We start from the raw sequence: 21779 nt of genomic DNA on the forward strand, positions 1-21779 counted from the left end.
CCAGGACAACCAAACTTTGAAATCCCCTTAAATTTAATATGACAGTGTGATAATGTCGTCATTAATTTCCTTTTCTGCTTTTCTTTCCCGCCATATTTTTTCTTTTCTTCTTCTCGTCTTTATTTATTTTTTTTTACCCCTCTCATATTATTTCAGAGTGCAATTCCCCCCCCCCCCAAATTTTGCCTTACAAGGTTTTCACTCACCAGCAAAACTATGTCCCAGCTCCTCTTCTCAGCGAGAGCTCTTACTTTTGACCCTTGGGTGCTTCTACTACCCTAAGTAAACTTTCTGCTGAAGGAAAGGGCTTGAGTTCATCACCACTGGAGTTCTTTCCAGATACGTCAGACTTAGTGACTGCGGGCCTCGTGCAGATGATGTCATCGAAAGCTGATCGGGCTTCAGCAGGATGCTGACCCACCGCAACACCCATTTAATGAGCTCAGCTACTCCCATTTGTTTGTGGTCCTCCACTCTATCTTTGGCAGGCTCTCCACTTCCCTTTGCAAGCAGGGAGAGTGTTTGCGGCGCAATGGTTTCAGGGGTTTATGGCGCACTGCCACTAGCACTGACAGAGTCGAGAGGTAAAACGGAGAGGGGGAGGGGCCCCGCAGACAGGCCGACGGCGAGAAGGAGACTAATTGATCAGGGCGACTTGGGGAGAGAACCGGGGCAAATGGCGAGGCATTAGCACGGTGGACGTCGTGGGAGGAGGTGATTGTTTTAAATAGGGCGACGGTTTGACCGATGCGTCTCTGAAGGCCGATATTGATCATGTTGGACACGAGATGTTAATCTATCTCAATTGCTTATCTTCAGTGTTTGTATTGTTGCCTTAAAGTCTAGTGCAGCTCATGTTCCGAGGGATTTTTGCAAATAAAGTTGGTTTAAAGTTGAATGAGATAAACCGATTTAATGTAAACACTAAATTTTCACAATGGATAATTGGCGGAAGGCGGCAGCTGCCGCGAGGCTCCCCTAAAGATGCGGAGGAGAGGTTTTTAGTTACAGCTGCTGAAAACTGGTATGAATGGACTGATTGGAGATATATAGAGAGATCGATCTAGATATAGAGATATATATCTATAGATATATATAGAGATATAGATCTGTATCTCTATCATATATATTAGAGAGAGATACATATCTAGATATGTATCTATATATAACTGTTCATATCTATCTAGATAGATAGATATATACATCTATATAGATAGATAGATATTAGATATTAGATATCTATAATATCTAATATTAGATATCTATATAATATCTAATATTATAGATATATATATATAACTGTTTAATAAGATGACAGATTTGCTTACTTTGTAACTAAAGCTCAAAAAACAGTTACTCTGTTTACAGTGATACAAAATGGATACGTGAAACAGCAAATTTTCAAATTTGAGAAGCTGTAACCAAATATTTGTTGTTTTTACACATTCTTTAATTGATCATTTCAGTCAGTGAGTTCAGTCCGGAGCCGGTTCTACTATACAACGTGGTGCAGAGGCAGCAGCCAATAACATCTTCCACTGTGGGCCACAGTCTTACCAACGGTGGTTAAGCTAAATCTACAAAATATAAAAAGCCATTTGAGGCCTACAGGTGCTGTAGAGGTTTAAGCAATAGTAAGATATTGTGCCATTCCCAGAGCCCAATCGGGTGAGAAATTTTTATTTCGCTCCTAAACAGTTGCAATACAAGCATGTTAGACTAATGAGCATTACTGGAGCAGCATACAGTGCACCCCTGTAGACTTTTCAAGGGATACGTGTGTGTTGTACTAGCTTTTTTAACATAGTTAAAGAGAGACAGAGAAACGATAGCGTTTGAGCTCGAGTCTGCGGCCCACGTTAAGATCCGGAAGAGCTGACGTGGACTCTCTGATAAAGCCGATCAAGTTTAACGCGAGCCTTTCAAACATCCGCACCCCTTCGAACAAGCACTTTTAACCAAACTTCAGCCGCATGTTAAGATCCGACGGTAGCTCTTACTGGATGTACCGCCAGACTCTCCTTCCCCTCAGGGAAGACTCTTCCTCCCGAAGGGGAAGAGGAGTCTGAGTGGAGAGGTTAAAACCTCAGCTGGGATTCTGTTGAAAGGTGTAAATGAAGGACAGTGGTGCTGCAAGATCGACAAATCTTTCCTGAATGGGGGGGGTGGTAAGTGGATTAAACCTAGTCTGACATGAAAAAACGTCTTAATTCCAACATGACTGATGGCTTCTCTCAGTCTGCTGAACATATGTGATGCTTTAAGAACTGCCCCATATTGTTCTGGGCTTTTCGTAAAGGACTCAGAATGTCAGGATTATTGCCATGACCTCCTTTGCTGTTGCCCGGTATCTTATTATCAACCTCCAAATGGACCTGATAATAAAGTTCGAGGAGCCTCAGCCGGCAAATCATTGGTTGGAGGGGACTGCTTTTCCAAGAAGAATCTTCTCTCTCTCTCTCTCTGTTTTTTTTTTTTTTTTTTTTTGGACGATGTCTATCGCTTTCCGGGGAGTGGGCCAGTAATGGACTCTAATGCAGCAAAGGAAATTATCCACTCATGTCCAATCACTACCTACGAGGCACCGATCAATACCAGGTCCCCAGGGCTCGGAGGGAGACCGGGCTCGTGCTGAGAGCAGGGAGGGCCGGGTGAACTGCTTCGAAACACGTTTTGTTCGGGGGGGGGGTGTGGGACTGAGACGGACTGTCTCTGAATTTACTTTTGGATTTTTGTCTGATGGTGTGGCGCCCATCTACCGATATACATATTTAGAAGACGTCTTTTTATAGGAAGTTAAGGTTTTATTCTTGTATACAAACTTACTGTATAAAGTTAAGTGTGTTTAATGAAACCAAATTTCCTCTCATGTGTCTGAGAGGAACAATTTTGGCAAGTCACCCTTCCTGAACTGTAAGTTGCAGCTAAACGCGTCACCCACTTACGCTGTATACAGTCCATCAGTTATTAGCCATTAATGAGAACTTTTGGGTCACCAGGTCGTGAAAAATCTTTTTTTTTTTTTTGCCGTCTTCAGTAAGAAATGTTAAAGCAGTTTATTTATTTTTAAATAAGCTAACACGTCGGTACTTGTTGGTAAAACAGCGAGAGCCACAACAATCAGGCAATAAATCCATCGAGCAAGTATTTTTGCCAAACTTGTTCGTTCCAGCTTCCCAAATGTGAGAATTTGAGGCTTTTCTTTGTCATATATGATGGCAAATTGAATATCTTCTGAGTTTGGAATGTTAGTCCAATAAAACAAGCAATAGGAATACATTTCCCTGGACTTTTCCCTGGGTTGTTGTACCAAACACTTTTCCCCATGTGACATTTGATTTACTAAAGTATTGACCAAGATTTCTTCTGGTCCAGAAGAACAACATTGGAGGTCGACACGGAGGTCAAACAGTCCTCAGGTGGGGTCTTCTGATGAATTAAAGAGTTAAAGGTCATGATGGAGGAGGACAAACACCAGCCAAAGAGATTTCAGAACCTGGAAACCCAAAAGTTATTCCAATAAATGTCTTTTAACTGATGTCCACAGCTTAATAAATGACTTATTAACTATTGATAAAAGCATGAACTTGGTCCGGATTGGCTCCCCTCTCTAATGTCTCCAATCTATATATATCTATATAGATATATATATCTATAGAGATAGATATATCCCTATAGATATCTCTCTCTCTCTCTCTCTCTCTCTCTCTCTCTCTCTCTCTCTCTCTATATATATATATATATATATATATATATATATATATATATATATATATATATATAACTGCAACTATCGATATATGTATATATAACTATTTCTATCTCTATATATATAAATAGATATAGATATATATCATATATATAATATATATTAAATATGTATATGATATATATTATTTAACTGCAAACCTACTTTAGTGGTTAGTAGTAGGAGAGATCTCATGAGCAGCTAGTCCTGTTATGGACATTTAGAAACTGGCCCAGGAATCCATGTGACCACGTTCAGGGACCCTTAAAACTGTTCGACAACATCAGGGACCCCGGTCAACCCCCTCATCACTCATAGGTCGGACCAAACTGTCTTACCCCATCAGAGGTCCCTGGACCACCATCAGATGTCCCCTTAAAGTGGCAAGAAAACTTAAAAGAGGAGAGCCCTTCCGGGACCCCTGTGATCCCTCAACGAGACCAAGCCCTCCCCAAAGAGACCCTGTGGTCTAAACCGGAGGGACTGATCAGGCTGCTCCTGCGAACATGATGCAGCTCATCTCTTTCTCACGGGCGACTGTGCAGAAGTGGTGCGTGCACTGGGTCTGGAAAGTTATCTCCTCCATCATATTAATGGGATCATAATGTGACTGATTGGTCATGTCTCCGGGGAAATGCTCTTCTCTGCTTCCTGAGAGTACAAGACTCATCAGAGAACCGGCGGCTGACTTGAAGGACTCTTGCTCGAGACCCCCTCAGGTGGGTGAATACTCGGCCGCGTCGGGAGGAGGAGGAGGAGGAGGAGGAGGGAGGGGGCATCACCCCCGGGTTGTCCCGTTCAGAAGATTCTTACCCTGACGCTGCTGCATAGCCGTCGGCCGTCGGAGGACTAAAGAGGCGGAGGCGGAGGGGGAGGAAGGGGAGAGGAAGAGGGGGAATCCGGCGCCTCGGGACCGTTGAGTCCCGTTGCGATGCATGGAGGCTGCTTGGAAATGCTCCCCGGGTCTCCGGAGCGAGTGAGGCGGTTTCAGCCGACCGACGGCCCGCGGCACCGGGGGGATTCGGCCGCCGATCCGCAGCTCTGCCGAGCTGCCGCGCCGTAGGTCCGGCCACAGGAGCGCGGCTCGGTTCGGCATCCGCGGAACGGACGCATATCCGCGGACAGCGCCGTGATCTGGAAGCCTACAGGCTGCATCGCATCCCCGGCGACGCAGTGGTGGCGGATACGGTGTGAGCTCGTCGGGCGGCATCTATGCAATTTCAGTTCCACTTTTCATTTTATTATGAGCACAGAGGAGGGAGAGGCGGGCGGAGGCACCGCCGTCGCCCACCGCCACACCTGGGAGGAGGGCGAACCGCGCGGCGCCCAAGGACGTCCGCGTCCCGACGACGAGGACACGGAGGAGCAGGGACGGGAGGAAGAGGAAGCAGAGGACCGCCGGGAGGGCCGGAGCTGCGGGGAAACGTGTGAGGGGAACGCGGAGAATTTCTCCAGCGAGGATGGGGCGGTCGGGGGCACGTCGTGCAAGACGCAGGCGATGCACTCAAACTGCAGCAGCGAAACCTGCATCCCCACTCCCAGCTGCCGGATCTGCTTCCAAGGCGCAGAGCAGGTAAATGCGCCGCCGACATGTAGGCGAAACCGTCGGCGGGTCCGACGCCGGCGCGTCCGGGCATTAGTTAACGAACCCACTCGGTCCCTGGCGCTATCGGATCGAAAGTCCCGGTTTTGTGAATGGCGACGGTTGAGACCATTTGAATGAAAGCCAGGGCGCAGTCCTCTTAGTAGGCAACTGGACCCCGATTGGCCGAGGGCAGCAAGGCCGTGTAGTTAAAAGGAGGTAAACCTGCTCAGGTGGAGGCTGCGCAGCTCATATGCTGGTAGACTGGACCGATTTTCAGCAGTTCTTTAGTGAGGAGAGAGAATCAGAACCAGAACCAAAAGAACCGCGAAGACTCGACGTGTAACAGACCCAACATCAACAACAAATTCAAAACGCGAGAGATTACAAAAACATCTACGGTGGTACAGAAAGAGGTTAAATGTCACCAGCACCGGGGACAATGGCGGCGCGAAAAGTGAGCTCGGGAAACCTCCGGGGTCCCTCAGGGGCCCCCAGGAGGCCCCCAGCATAATGTCAGCTGCAACAGCTGACTCACATCACACTAAATTATATCATTGCCATGTACAAAAACTGGCACAAGGGACACAGGTTGTTTGTTTTTTTGTTTTTGTTTTCACAAAATCTTGCCTTCAGAGTAAAACCTCCAGCCGCCTCTACTGGGCAAACCTGGCAGGTAAAAGGTCTGAATGTAGAGGCTTTCTTTGGTCAATGAAATCCTTCGCGTAGGCAATTCACCAACAGCCGGAGCTGAAATAAGTCAATTACCCAGTGCACAGAGAATTAGTCTCTTCTAACACTGATATTCTCTGGTTCCACATTGTCAGTTATGAAAATGTGCCCCCCCCCCCTCATATGATTCTAAGGAGATTTTGGAGATTTTGGTTGTAAAAAGTGAACAATTGGATGACGTCACCTTTTGCTATAGAAAACTGACGGGCATTATTCATTAATTCGTTTAATTCGTTCGTTTACCTTCATTATCTTCCGACACTTATTTGGACAAGTAATCGATCAATCAACGGAGGGAATGACCCTTTTGTTGTCAGCTGGTGGTTCCCGGCTTGGGGCAGCCAAGGTGAAGTCCGCATGTAGCCTGCACCGTCCCTCAGAAAGCTAAAAGCGTCCGAATCCGGGGAACTAACGTGGTGCGGTTTCACAAAAGCTGAGGCCACAGCAGGTTAGGGGCAATGTGACCTGTAACCACGCTACCTCCTCCATGGCCACTGGGTCGTACCTTGTCCCTGAAATGACCAATCCAGGTTCTTTTCCTTTCTTTCTTTTTTTTTTTAAATATAAAATAGATCCATGTCAGATCTTGGAAAAACATTTTCGAAGATTTATTTGTTAAACCTGACCCAATGGGTAATTAATTAGACAATCCTAGTTGGATTTCTGACATTGTTCGTAATGACCCTGACACCCTGCTCAGGAGAACCTCGGCTTGGGAACCGCAACAACAACTTGTAGCCTGCCGCCGTTAAAAGTAGTTCTCCAAAAAAAAAGAAATTGATCAAATGAATTGTAACACGACCGAAAACCTTGTGCCCCGCCAGAATTCCCTTCTCAGCACCACGGACAGAGCTTCAGAAGTTCAGCTCACCACATCGGGATCAGGATCAACAATCAACGTGGGCGATGTCCATTTCCCACCAGTTTCATTAACTAGATTTACATTGAAAAAAAAAAAAAAAAAAAAATTCAGAGCAACTCATCTCGAGTGAGACACAAGTGGCCGGTTTCACGACCACAGAATCCGGTCATAGTTTTAACTCTCTCTGTTAGACTCTCTCAAGCTGCCTTGGACTTGTTATTTGTTCCAAGTAAATTTAGACCGTTCAGTTAAAACTTTGCCAAAAAGCCTCAACCCTTTTTTTTTTCAGCTTCACGCTCTCCAGAGAAAGGACAAAGGTTTCAACTGTATAGTTACATAGAAATTTTTCCGTTTTTTGCCAACCACAAAATTCAATACCGGCCTGCACCTTCCTGTTTTTCAGCTTTTCGGTCGATTGCAATCAGGTGTCACGTGTCGGTTATTCATGAAAACACAAACGTTGGTTCAGGGGTAGGTTGCAGTACCATTGGGAGCACATTGGATAACTTTTAAGGCAAATAATCATCTTGCCTTTATACTTGTCTACCAGCAAAGCTAAGACTGAGGAAAACTCAGACCTGTCCTACAGATCCGTTGTACGATAAAGATCCAGAGCAGGCCTGCTTAATTTACACAAGTATATAGCAAGGGGGCACAGGGTCAGAGGTCAAAGTGCCCTGACAGTTGTAACTCTGGAGGGTGTTGATTTTTACTTCTTCCCTTCTTTAACACGATCCCTGCCAAGAGCAGAAAAAACTCGCTGCACCGCTCTGTCGGCGTCCACGCTTCAGACCATTTTGCACCGTTGGCGGCACTGAGAGCAGGTTCTGCGCTTCTAGCTGCGTTGTCCTAAATTCAGCAACAAATTAAAGGCCGTACTGTGGGGTAGCGTTGGTTTAAAGCGGTGCTAGCTGTTTCATCAGACCATCAGTTTGAGTCCAGTGGACAAGTTAAGTGTCCACTGATGCTCTGAATTCTCCATTTAAATAAAAGAACAGTTCTTCGGTCATAGTGAAAAATGTTTATCAGAGCCTTTAAAAATGCCGTTTGGTTCCAACCCAAATCCAGATTTGAGAAATCCATATTTGACCAAGCCTGATACCATCAAATGTGAGAAGAGGAACCCGGAAATGGAGATAAAATTACGCTGCGGTTCCCTGTAGAAGGTGCATATTTTCATGTTTTCTCAATGGTGACAAAACACATTTTATCATGATTGGTGTTTTTAAACATTTAAAAAAAAAAAAATTTTTTCATCCCTGTAGAGAGTCAAGTCAAGTCGTGGTTTTCCTATAGACAACTAAGGAAATATTGGTCAGTTGCACAATCAATACACTATGAAACAGACTGCGTCATGTCAGAGGTGGATGACAATGGCTGAATTATAACCTACTTACAATAAATATCCTCCCCATGCGATGCATCAGTCTAACTGTCTGCTCGTCTTCCTGGAGCTGGACGGACAGATGTGGACCAGCAGGGACAAATGGGCACTCTGTCCGACCATCTCTGAAATCTGACACTCTGTGGGCCTGTTTGGTCCGTGACAGTGAGGCTCGATGAGGGACGAATCATCCCCGCCGGAGGTTAAGGGAAAGAGAGGAGTCAGGGCAGTAAATGCCTAAGTGAATATCCTGTCTTCTGAACGTGGGCTATGGCCTATTAGCAGAGCTAATCTAATAGCACTGCCTCCAGGTCCAGACTGATATTTGATTTTGATAGAAGGCTGCAGGCTGGGCATGCTCACCAGTTATCAAGAAAATTGCAAAACAGAAATTTGACACTCTAAATATTCGTGTGTGAGCAGATAGAGTGAGAATAAGATGTTATTTAACGCGAGAAAAGGCCAAACCAGCATCAGTAGGCCGGCGTTTTGAGCTTAGATCAAGTATCTTTTAAACCTTTTCCCTGTCCTTTTAGAAACAAGTGCTCTTTGATTCACAAAACCAAAGGGGGGGAATTGTAGTTGAACTTCACAGCTCATTCTTAACTTTGGACTCAACTCAATGTCCACTTACACACTTCTCTGCAGCTTTCAGTCCTACCCTACGGCAGGTGGAGTTGGCTCGGTTCTGATGGATCGGTATAAAGTTTCTCCTATTCAGAAAACTTTCAAGACTTCTTTGTCCATGTTTCACATTTCTGTTTTGTTAGTTCTTTCAAACGGCGGCTGACAACTGCTGCCAACATGGATGCGGGGTCCTAAAAAAACTCCAGGTTCACCCGCCAGTCTTTTCCGGGGCTTTCAACCACATCTCAAGGTCCTCCTCAGTTGGTAGAGTTTGCAGCACGGTTAAAATCTCCCGAAAAAGCCAGCAAACATTGCAGTTCTTTGACAAAACATTTCTAACCTATGGTCCACGTACCTGCTTTTATGGGAGCTTTCAGCTGCAAAAATCCATCTGTTGATTAAAAACTGTGAATTGCGGTTGAAAAAAGCTCTGCAGAAAGCTAGTGGACCTTGATTTGCTAGTGGCTATGGACCTTGATTTGAGACTGTTTTGTCAATTGTAACAGTCGTAGTACTACTAATAATAATAATAATGAATATGATGATTATAAAAGTAATAGAGTAATAATCTTTGTCAGGGGCTAATTGACAAAATGTCAAAATCACAATTCGAGGTCTGCTTACTCCTTTGACTGTATGTCAAGGAAAACCATGACATCCGGTCGAAAGCTCCAGAATAGGCGAGTAAGGACACCTTGAGCTGATACTGTTTTGTCAATTACTGCAGTTCTTTGACAAAATGATCTCAAGGTCCACTTGCTAACTTTTTGGGGAGCTTTTGACTACGTACAAACTTCATACACTGATGAAGACCAGAAGATTCCGTGGAAAGTGCTGTAAAAAAAAACTAGTAGGAGGACCTTGAGTTAAGATGATTACAAAATCAACCGACTGTTTCCGAGGTCAAGAATCTACTTGCATGCTCATTATTGTATTTTTATTGGGATGTCTTGGAAACGGAGTGGTAAGGACGTATATACCCTGTAACTTAACGCTCCCGGCCCAGGAACCTTCGGCTCATGTCATCACCCCTCTCACTCTCCCCGTGTTTCCTGTCTCTCTACGCTCTCATAAAGAAGAACATGCGGATATTATAGTTTTATTTACACCCTCCAGTTGGAGTCTTTGTTGGCATTCGTGTAGACTCCAGAATCCATCGGCCTTGGTAGTGCTCAAAAGAAGTGGTATTTTTTCCTCAAATGTCCCCTCAGAGATTTCGGAAGCATATTAAAATAGTCCTTGATGTTGGTTTCATCAGTCACAGCTTCGGTGGGTAGCTGACCTGCGTCAGTACATTTATGTGAAAGCCTCCGAGGTCCTTTTAAACCCACAAGGTTAATATGACACGATGAAAAACGAGCTCCCTGACCGCTGACCTTAATATACAATTAACGTGCCACTCGCCGCCCGGCCGGCAGGTCAAACCTGCAGTATTGGCTGCTTGAGGAATGCCTCGAGGAAGGAAAAAAAAAAAACCCTTCAGAACAAATATATACGGCTGTGATGATTAATGTCGCGCTGCATCCTGCCTTTAATACCCGCTAGTGTTGTATCTTTGAGAAATGATCATTGATCTGACCGATGCCGGCGAAGCCCTCTGCCGAACGAGTCGTGTATTTTCTCTGATGTATGACCTGCTGGAAGAAAAGGCCAAACCGAGGCCTGAAAACAAGGATTTTTAGATGAAGGGGGGAAGTTGCCACAGAGTCTTTGTAAATGGATGTAAGATTGATATTGGGGAGACGGTTCTAATACTGATCCAAAAGCAGAGTTTCTCTCTATTCCTGAAAAGATCCTGAGGTTTAATCCGTCACTGGTACTCCAGGGAGTGGCCAAAATTACAGAAACACCAGACAAGATGTGAATATCAAGTGTCCGGTAACTCGTAGGACGAGCCTTTTGCTCCAGAGCGCTTCCATACCACATTGTTAACTGTTTGCAGGAGGATAGCCGAGGGACAGCTTCTTTACAGCTGTTCGAGTGATGACACGGGCAGAAATCTGGTTCCTCTGTGCTGACTGTTGAGGCCAGGAAATAGTTGGAATCTCTTCCGCCGTTCACCAGAACATTCTGGATTTCCTCAACATGGTGTACCACAGCAGTATCCTAATGCTAACGTGCGTTGATCTCCCTAGAGGTACTGACTGTTTTTCACACTGAATCACATGTCCGATTTTTTTATATTGGAAGCAAGTGCTGTCCTTGAGATAGTGTCTTGACCGGTCCAGGGTGTAGTGTACCCCTTTCCCGCCGTGAACTGCGTGGGTATGGGTGACGAGCTCTCAGATTTCCGTTTTGCGATATTACAAAATGGTGAAATGGTGAAATGTCGCGAAAAATCCAGGAAGAACGCTTGATAAACTAAAGCACTGCAGAATGCTTTGGCAAATGGTTGGCAGTGACGCCGACACTCACACTGAGTACTTGGGATGAGTTAACGGGCTAAAACAGAAATGTTCTTCACGAGAACGTTCAGTAGTAGAGTATACGACTTTTAATGGGCTCTGTTAGCAATCAGCAGGAGTAACAACAACAACATCGAAGCTGGACAGGACAGAGCAAAGCTGCAGCACCACCACTGGCTGGTTTCCCTTGAAAATATCACCTTTGAGCCTTCTCGGGTGCAGTACGTTGGGGTGATTTGGCTGTAGCTCAATCCTACAGGCTCCCGCCTTTAGGAAGGTATAAATCTCAGCATCTGGCCAAGGAATCATAAAATTGTATTATGAGGTATTTATCATCTTCATCTGAGGATAGAACAGTAAAATTCCTGCTGTTGTGTTTTGATTATTATTGTTCTTCCCTTTCAAGTGCCCCCCCCACCACCACTTTTGTGACCCCAACTGCATGTCTTTTTAACTTGCCGTTATCGTAATCCACGTCACCTCTGTATGCACCTGACCTTTTGCCCTTTGTCCGGTCCCCAGGGCGACCTGTTGAACCCTTGTCGGTGTGACGGCTCGGTGCGTTACACCCACCAGCACTGCCTGCTGAAGTGGATCAGTGAGCGAGGCTGCTGGACCTGCGAGCTCTGCTGCTATCGCTTCCACGTCATCGCCATCAACATGAAGAGACCGTGGCAGGTAAAATACTGCGGAGGAAAGTTCGCACTCTGCGGCTTTGACCCCAATAACTACAGCTCTTTTCATGGGCTGGTTCCCCTCTGTTTAAAATGACCTCAGTTAGAGGGACTGTTGAACTGCTTGGCGGCGATGGCAGCGAGAACCAGCGCAACGAGGCTTCAAGGTACTGCCCCGTGTGGAAATGCACACCTGCCTACCTTCTTATCGGGAAAACCCCGCCACAATATCAGTATCTCTGCGGGATATTCAGTCTGAGAAGAGAATTAAATGAGAGAGATGAAAGCAACAGCTGTAGTTTCTGCATAAAAAAATATTCTACTTGCTCAAAGTAGATGGTGCTTTGATTTTAACATTTTTTTAAAAAAAGTGTCAGCATCTTAAAAATTGCAGTATTTACCTAACAGATATTAGAAGGGGTTTTAAGATGCTTGATTGTGGAGATGTTAACGGGTTTTTAAAAACATTCATTGAATTAATTATTAATTATTAAATCTCCAAGCCACTAGGAATTTCAGTCCACCAGACTAAATGATAAAAGAGGCCGTGTCATTTCCCTCCTATTTTCTTTTATCTGACCTGCTATTGGACAGTACCTTTCTGAAATGTTACACACAAGACTGAGGGATTCGACCAATGCTGGGGTTTGTCTGATTAGCACAGTCTTGCAAGTGGAGGTGGTCTGAGGTCATTTATTTCTGAATTTAAAAGACCTGTTGTTCTTACAGATTATTATACGGGGATCTGGCACAACTTGGCCTACTCGTGAGATGCATGGAAAGGGGAGTCGTTCTTGAAGCTTTTAAAAATGAGTCGTCTCGATGAGTGCCCCTTGAGGACCCCGAGGTCCCAGAGGCCAGTTCGATGATTTCAAATCAGATTAACTGGTGGCATCTTTTAGTCAAAAGATGCACCTCTTTTTGCACTATTCTCTGGAAATCCTGGAGACTGCTGTGGAAAGACAACAGTTGTTTTTGGAGATGCCAGGACAGCCCTGCTGAGCAGTAACTACCGTGCTGGAAAAACAGCGCTGTCTGATTTTCACAAAAAAACCCTGCAGTCATGTGACATCTAACTGAATGTATTTTATGTAGGTGATGTTTGGAGAACATTGAAAGAACAAGTGCACTTCTTCCTGAAAAATACTCTTGTCAGATTTTCAGTTAAATTTTTTTTTTTTTTTTGCTTTTTACAGCCATAAACCTTTGAGGTTACTGGTTTCTCCCACCAAGCCTGCTCTCGAAATCATTGTGGAGGCATTAACAAGAGATTGTTTTTTCAATCTCTGTATCGACCCACCAGTGAGATCTAGTGAGCCAGCAGTTTCACAGGCAGGCTCACGACAAATAAACCCACCTGCGTCTGTGGGAGCCCTTCCCGCAAAATGGTTCGCTTAAACTCAATTTCAAAACCCAGATTTTGAAGTGCTCCAGCTCTACTAATTGTGTAGATTTTCCTTCCTCTCCGTAGCCCTCTGAAATAATTATTGCTTTTTGATAATGACTCGTCGCTCATAAAATTGAGGAACAGGTGGACGGATCTGCCACAGGTGCACATTCTGACCTCATAGTTGTGATTTGAGTCTCTACTCGCAGTAGAAGCAGAGCTGTTATCTCAAAAGTGCAGAATCCAAACTCTCAGTCCATTTGGCAGCATGTGGTTGAAGCTGCAACGGCTTCAACCACGATAGAGCAGAAAAACTATTGGGCTGCATTAGTGATAAAATGCCCAAGGTGATAATAAGGGATAATCAACATTTCTCACAAAACCAAAACAGAAAATGCCTTAGTCATCCCATGATCTATGCACACAAATAACCTCGGTTTAAAAGTTGCAAGAGTTTAGCAGGCGGGGTCCAACGAAAGACCCAATCAGTTCGCTCTGTAGGAAGCGTCGGACTCGGTGGTTCTGAAGCTTCAGCCACATTATTGACTGAAAATTTTGAATGTCTGCCTCAGCTGCTCCGATTTGTGACCTTTCCTTAACCTGATTCTTTGCTTTTGCTTTTTGAGGGGTTCTGCTCAACTGAACTTAAAAAGCTACAGTGCACCTAAAATAATGTGGTAGAGATGTAATTTTCAAGAAAACACAGAAATATTGATGGCTGTGTTTGGTGTCTTGAGGCAAAAGTAGCTTTTGTTTCCTCTTGAGGTCTCTGCTGTGAGTTTGGAGCGTCAGGATTCATTCAGTCCTCCTTCAGTCCTCCCTTCCTCCAAGGCTGAACAGACAGAGGCTCTTGATGCTTTAAAATATCCGCATTCTGGATCGTTTCGTTTCACGGAAGAACATTCAGGCCCTTTCGGATTTGTCCGCTCCAGATGGGACGTGAGTCACTGGCAGACTGAACAAACCTGCAGCTGAGGCTCAGCAGAGCTTTTCTCTCCGTCCCAACAGTCTGCCCAACGCCTTTTCCTCTGAAACAAGCACTGTGCAGCTTTACAATCATCTGCTCGGCATCAACAATTTTCTGTTCCAAGTTATTTTATCAAGTTTATTCTGTCCGTTCTTTTTTCTTCTCCTTTTTCTCTCGTTATTGATTTGGCTCTGACACCCAAATTTCTTCTTCCCACAGCTCTTCCCTCCTCTTTCACGTTCTTCACGGCCTCTTTCCACCTCTTCTCAGCCACCTCCGTCTCCTTTTTGGACATTTTGTCATGCCTGTGGCAGGTTTTCAGGGCAGCGTTGGTGATCATTTGCATGGTGATCATTTTGTGTTCCCGCCTTCTGACATAACACGTCCTACTCTGGTCGATGTGGCTTTCCAGCCAGGTGAGGGTCCCGCCGGTGAGACCGGTCACTGCCTATACGACAGCAGAGAGGACAGGCTCCTCTGTGTCTGTCTGCTGTTTGATGCTGAGTAGGTACTGTACGGTGCGTTTTTAGGCCACTTTCAATGAAAACAGCGTTCTGCTGCTGCAGAAAACGCTATTTTATCAGTAGTGAATAAAAACCATGAAGTTGCGGGAAATAAAACAGCTGAAGGACCCTATCAGGCAGAGTCTGGTAATGATTCTCTGAAGGGTTAATCGCTACGAGCAACACCTTTCACAGTCCACACAGTTGTCTGATCTATTGTTATCATAAAGATATAAATTATAGCTGCTTTAAATGGTAATTTATTTCACCATGAGCCATCATATGTTTCGGTACCATTATATATTCGTATACAATGGTATAGTATTGAGGCTCGTCTAGAGCGTTGATGCTCATCAACTCGGGGAAATGGGACAGTGGGATAGCACATCGGTTCGTGATGCCACACACTTTGACAGCACTTTTCGAAAAAACAAACCGGTGTGTGTGGCTCTTTGTGGAGGTCAACATGCATTGTTGGGTATATTGTGACATGAAGACCAAGCAAAAGTCAGTGTTGGTTAAGTTTCGGTAAGGGGGTCCGGTCCCGGTTAAAATAAACCCAGTTGTTTTAGTCGTCTGAACCTAATCAGACCTTAACCATAAAGGTGGCAGATCAGAAAATGCTCCTCCGAGCAGTTTCTGTAACAGCCACATGGATAAAGGAACTATACACTGTATTTTGTTTCAGTCCATTTTATGTATTGACAGTGGCAGTCCATCACCATCACCCTGGTGGAGAAGGTGCAGATCATTGCCGTGTTCCTGGGCTCTCTCTTCTTGGTGGCCAGCATCTCCTGGCTGCTGTGGTCGGCTCTCAGCCCGCAGGCCGTCTGGCAGCGGCGGGACGTCCTCTTCCAGATCTGCTACGGCATGTACGGCTTCATGGACCTGGTCTGCGTAGGTGAGGACAGGAACCCTTAATGCAGCTGTCACCAGCAGAATGCGAAACACACCAAACACCTATCCTCTGTGGTCAGTTATACATGAAAAACTGGTATCTTCATACACGTATTTGCACAGGGAACCATTTGGCTTTTTGGGTCCATTTTGTTGTTTGGTGTCATTTATCTGCTGTTGCAGGTAATGGGCCAAACATACTGTATAACACAACCTTACGCCGAGATATTTCCAGATGTCACACAGGTGTGCGATGGCAGGAAATGTTCCAGGGTAAATAATTATCAGTAACACCAGGCTTGTGTGTCAGTCCTTCGGGATCAGAGTCGCCTGTCAAACAGAGACTCCACTGAACCCTATGCATCCCGACTTCTGTCGGGCTGACATCGGCCTCTTACCTTCAGCATTTGATTCCCAAGTTAAGAGTGAATCTTAAGGAAAAAAATGTAATACAGAAATGGTCCCAGATCTACCAGAGGTCTGAAAACATTTTTGGTGTTTGTGAAATATAAAAAAAAAAAAAGATGATTTCACTTTTTCTTCTGTCAAAGTTACGTAAGACAAATACAACACAGATGGAGCGTAGAGTTAGTTCCGCTACAGCACTAAAGCCACAGCTTGCATGAGCTGATTGGCATCGGCTGCTTCACCATCTTTCACACACTGCTTGGCTACAAGCTGATTAGCAACATCTGATCAGGTTTATACACATGTTGACAACGCTCATTATAACCGGGCAGTTTTCACAGACTACTCTAATGACACCTAATGATGTTGCCATGGATGCAGTGAGTCACGCCGTCACCTGCGGCTTGAGCCCTGTTTTTGTTTTTTTCGTTTTTTTGTTTTTTTAGCCTCCAGTTATTTCAATTTTGGCAAAAGGGCGACATTAAAAATATGCTGAATTAGCCATTAGCAGTTGCTGTTTGCAGTTTACCCGTGGAGGTACAGACAACCATCACTGGAGTACCGTGATACTGAAGAAAAACAAAAAACGCACTAATTCCCACGCACGTTCTGGACTATTAAGGAGCCTCTTTTTTTGCTGATTATTGAGTGAATTTATGGAGATTTATTCACAATGGACACTAGAGATAACGATATCCTCAGAAAATGTAAGTCTCACTGAATCTAAACGTTTGCGTGTCATGTCTGTGTGTTCAGATTCGACTGCGTTTACCATAGGTTTGGATTACGGGTTTGAGTTATTAGTGAAAACCTAAAAACGTTGCTGAAAGCTAGTTTCAGGGACAAGCTAGTATGTTTGATAAGTTGCCTTTGAAATCATTTTTTTTCCTGCTCTAACAATCAGCACAAGGATTCAAAAATCCAAAAAGGGTTTAAAGGGTTTGGGGGCTCTTAACATGATATGACCAGGGAACCAGGGAACCAGGGAACCAGGGAACCAGGGAACCAGGGAACCAGGGAACCATCTGAGTCTGAGCAAGTGCTTTGCATAAATCCTGTTTTATCTGGGAACCATAACCTGGGGTGGAAGAGGATGAGACTTGTTGAAGTAAAAAAAAAAAAAAAAAAGAAATTATGATACCTGACACTGAATATTGCTCGGAGCTTGACAATGACTATTTGACTGATACTTAAGATTGTCAGCAGTGTCGGAGGATCAACACTTCCTTTAATGTACCCATGTCTGTGGTTGCAACAGGTTTGATTGTCCATGAGGGGGCAGCAGTGTACAACGTCTTCATGCGCTGGCGGGCCGTAAACCTCCACTGGGACGTTCAGAGCTACGATAAGGCCAAGGACATGGAGGAGACGAGCACCGGTCATTCCTCGTTGGCCCCCAGGACGCTTTTGTTGCCCCTGGCCACCTTTGGCCCCAACGGCCCCTCACACGCCACCCAACTTGGGCCGCAGCCATGGACCTGCCTCTGTTTGGCCCCTCTCTGTCCCAGCCTAGTGCCCCAAAACAACCTCAGCCAGGACAGTGACTCAGGAGAGGTTGTCATTCGTGTAACATCGGTGTAACAACAGCGGTGTTTATGCGGGAACAAAACATCTGATGGTTTGCACTTGGTGGTAACAGTCTGAGTTTTGCTGGGATTACACACAGTGTGCTGTTCTTTTTTCTTTTTTTTTTGCAGATTTCCCCGTTACCACATGATTTCCTAATGAACTAGAATTGTGTGTCTGCTCTGGGGCCGGTCCTCAAAACAATCTTCACAGTTTAAGTACGTTAACGTTTTTGCTGCATAGACAGACATGAACCACAACCCCCCCTTTTTCTAGATGATCAGATTTAGAGTTTGCAAGCGTTGTAAATCCGATACTCACATTCATGAGGGTTTTGGATTGCAGAGCTGGCGGTGTGAGAGTTAATAAATACTGTGCATGGTCAATATAGCACTACATCCCTTAGACTTGGTTTTAATGACCTTGAACTACGGACTTTGGCTGATTTGTGGCATCCACGCTTGCTTTATAAGGCACTTCTGCAATATTTAGCGCTCGGTCGGAACACGTGGGAAATCAGAATTTCCCGGTTGGAATTGTGATTGGAATGCTGACGTGAGCAAGTTGGTAATGACAGAAGTTACCACATGACATGAAGCATTAAGCAGCATTGAGACTAATGTGTACCGAGACAAAATATCTTCAAATATCTTTGAATATTCTGGTCAAACTTTATTTTACAGTACGATAGTTTCCTATAATTTAATAGAAAGGAAATGATACGTAACTGTAAATTTATAGGACGATTCCTAGAAAGAACTGTCATTCGGCACTAGCTATAGGGCAATGGAGACCACGTCCAATTGGCAGACTTCCAATTTCCATTAATACATTAATAATGAATGAAAAATTTACCAGGGTTTACTTGGGTTAAAATAGAGCTGTTATTTCAAGGGACTCATTCTTGAAATCAACAAATTATTCATAGATAAGAACTTAGTCTCTGCTTCAGAACTCAGTCTCTGTTCTCTATTTTTGATCAGTATCAAATTATTAGCAGTATCGAAGCAACAAGAGTAAAAGTGTAAAGCCATGCCAGCATGCACGTGACGATGTAATACTCATTATAGATCAGAAACGATTTCCTGGGTGGCTATAAAAGGGAGGGAAAAGATGTTTATTCTACGACACTTACCTCCAACGCGGCAAAAAAAAGTTATCGATCTAAACAAGACTTAAGAGGCGTGTTCAGACTCAGTATAAAGATTTGCTCTCGGCAGTGTAGAGTCAATTGAGGCGTAGACTTGTCCATGAGAGTTTAAAACATTTCTACTTCGGCCACAATTTGAGCTTATCCCAAAGCTGCAGCAGCCCGCCCTGGGAAAACTGGAGCAAAACTGAGAGAAACCGAAGGAAAATTAGCGGAACAACTGAAAACAATCGTCCAATCAGAGCTTTGTATGCAGGACAGAAAATGAGGAAATAAGGGGACAGGCGGCATTGATGTAAGTAGACTTGTAGATACTGTATAACTCTTAAATTGGCATATTTCTTTGATTTGCATTGAAATCAATAGGGTAACTGCTACCACAGTTTTTGTGTCCGCTGAAAATGAAATTGGTGGATTCCGATTGGTTACAGTAAACCACAGCAAAGAGACCCGACGTACTGTTGAGAGAGCCTCTGTTCCAAGGCGGGATTTTTGGTTATCAGCGTGGTTACAAATGGGATTCGGAATGTGGTTTCTCAAAACTGCTGAACCACGTAGGGAGTCTTCGTGGCTTTATCGCCATGTTTTCCTGGGATAGATCTGCTTTATGTTTTGTACAAAGAAATCTTAACGTTTAGAGAAACACATATTTCCCAGCAAGCAATTGACGAATGAGGATGCAGGACTCAGCAATTTAGACAGATTACAAATGAGCACAAAAAAACAAAAACAAAAAACTGATGTCAGAAAAGCTATATAGGTTTTAGACACAATGATACAAGCAGATAATATGAACATTTTTGAATATCATTTAAAGGTTATATCTAATAGCTCTCAGTGTCTGTATATGCTGGCATATAAACATCTGTTCTATGTCAGAAAGTCTGCTGGGCTGCCACAAAGGATTGATCCTCAGATGATTTGTGCCGGTATGAATACAGCGGCTGAGACTGTAGTCTCGATCTGTCTGTATGCCAGTCTGCTGAGCTTCCAGGAGCCTTGTGGTATTTGGGTTGTGGACAGGTTTTGGGGTGGTGGATGGGTTTGGGGCTCTGTTTCTTGACTTAAGTCATTTGGGGTTTTTTTTGGTGCCTTAGGAGGCTGGGTGACGACGTTGCAATGTGCAGCACAGAAATGACTTGAATGTGACCTTTGCTGTTGGCTGTATTTCTATTTCTTTTGAATGTAACATGGATGTAATGTATAAAGAATATTTATATACACAGAGATTTATTTGTCTTATTTGCCTGATGTCAAACTGACTTTAAGTGCATTTGGATTTAAAGCTGCGCTGCAGCAACTGTCACTTTAGAGTGACAGTAGTAGCCTCTTTACATCAAACCGAGGGACGAAAGAGGAAGAAGATCTAATGCTGGGAAGTCCAGTTTAATATATTGTGCAGTTAGAGGCACTGGCTGTTTTGCTAATGTTTAGGTTAAAATTTGTACTGCACTCCTTTGCCTTGTCACTTTTGTGGTTGGAAAAAGTCTTAAATGTCATCTACAGACCAGAACTTCATTAAGGTCTCAGCAAGGTTGGTACGCTTCGAACAAGGTGCTAGCCGGATTGTCTAACAGTGTCTGAAACCACCTCTCCAATCCCAGAACTGTGGGCAGCTGAGTCAGACCATTGTTTGTAACTTCCTGAACCAGACAAGGCGACATTCATATGCATTTTCCCCTGTGGCAGTGAAAGTGAGGCAGGGTTTGAACGTCTCTGAGCTGAGAATGCAGTCACACGGTCATAAAGAAACAATGACCCTTAAGAGATTGTTCCTTATCAATAATTGTATCTTCATGCATAAAATTTCTAGGCACAGCCAAGAAATGCTGTCCATGCTTTTGTTACTTCTAGGCTGGATTATCGTAGTTCTGTATTAAAAGGATGTCCCAACCAGTCTGTAAATACTCTCCAGCTGATCCAGAACGCTGCAGCGCGAGCACTGACAGGAACTAGGAAAAGACATCATATTTCTCCCGCGTTAGCGTCTCTGCATTGGCTCCCTGTAAAATCCAGACTAGAATTTAAAGACCTCCTCCTCACCTACAAAGCCCTTAATTGTAAGCACCGTCATATCTTAAAGAGCTTACCCCACTAGAACACTGCGGTCCCAGAACACAGGCTTGCTTGTGGTTCCTAGAGTCTCCAAAGCCTTCAGTTATCAGGCTCCTCATCTGTGGAACCATCTTCCAGTTTTGGTCCGGGAAGCAGACACCCTCTCCCTGTTTAAGAGGAGGCTTAAAAACCCTCCTTTCTGATAAAACTTACAGTCAGGACTGGCTCAGGCTTGGCTTGAACCATCCCCTAGTCATGCTGCTATAGGCCTAGACTGCCTGGTGACTTCCCATGATGCACCAAGCTCCTCTCTCCTCCTCTCCTTCTCCATCCGCATGCATTCATATCCCATCAATGCCCGTCACTAACTTGACCTCTTCTCTCTCCCGTAGTTTTGTCTTTCCTCGTCTCTCTCCTCTCTCTTCCTGTCGCTTTCTGCTGGTGTTTCTGCCCCCTTTGCCGCCAGAGTCTGGATCTGTGACTGCAAACCTACTGCCCCCATGATCCTGCTCAACACCCACTGCTTCAATTATTCTGATCATTGCTATTATTATTATTACAGTCAGTCTGATTATTATTGTTATTATACCTATTATTATAATTATTAGTTTTTTATTATTAGTCTTATTATTATTATAGTACATCTTTATGTGGAACCTGCATGTTGCTGTGTTTTCTTTCCCTCTGCCTCTCCCTCTCTCTTCATCTTTCAACCCGATCGGTTGGGGCAGGCGGCCGCCCACCATAAGCCAGGTCCTGTTCAAGGTGTCCACCTGTTAAAGGGGAGTTTATCCTTGCCACTGTCGCAAAGTGCTTGCTCATGGGGGAATGT

The 21779-nt window shown here is 44.4% G+C and overlaps 1 protein-coding gene across 1 annotated transcript; it reads left to right on the forward strand.

Moving 5' to 3' along the window:
- Positions 1-4991: 4991 nt before the first annotated feature.
- On the forward strand, positions 4992-17757 carry march11 (membrane-associated ring finger (C3HC4) 11). The gene is made up of 4 exons (XM_040143802.1): positions 4992-5321; positions 11863-12018; positions 15580-15772; positions 17435-17757. The coding sequence occupies exons 1-4, from the start codon at positions 4992-4994 to the stop codon at positions 17755-17757; spliced, it is 1002 nt and encodes a 333-aa protein (XP_039999736.1).
- The last annotated feature ends 4022 nt before the right edge of the window (positions 17758-21779 follow it).

Source organism: Xiphias gladius, chromosome 14 (assembly GCF_016859285.1).
Source record: "Xiphias gladius isolate SHS-SW01 ecotype Sanya breed wild chromosome 14, ASM1685928v1, whole genome shotgun sequence".
Lineage (NCBI taxonomy): Eukaryota > Metazoa > Chordata > Actinopteri > Istiophoriformes > Xiphiidae > Xiphias > Xiphias gladius.

Excerpts from the sequence above, each read along its gene's own strand:
- march11 (XM_040143802.1), top strand. The coding sequence starts at position 4,992 with ATGAGCACAGAGGAGGGAGAGGCGGGCGGAGGCACCGCCGTCGCCCAC. Across the intron at positions 5,322-11,862 it reads GCTTCCAAGGCGCAGAGCAG|GGCGACCTGTTGAACCCTTG; the intron begins GTAAATGCGCCG and ends TCCGGTCCCCAG. Across the intron at positions 12,019-15,579 it reads ACATGAAGAGACCGTGGCAG|TGGCAGTCCATCACCATCAC; the intron begins GTAAAATACTGC and ends ATGTATTGACAG.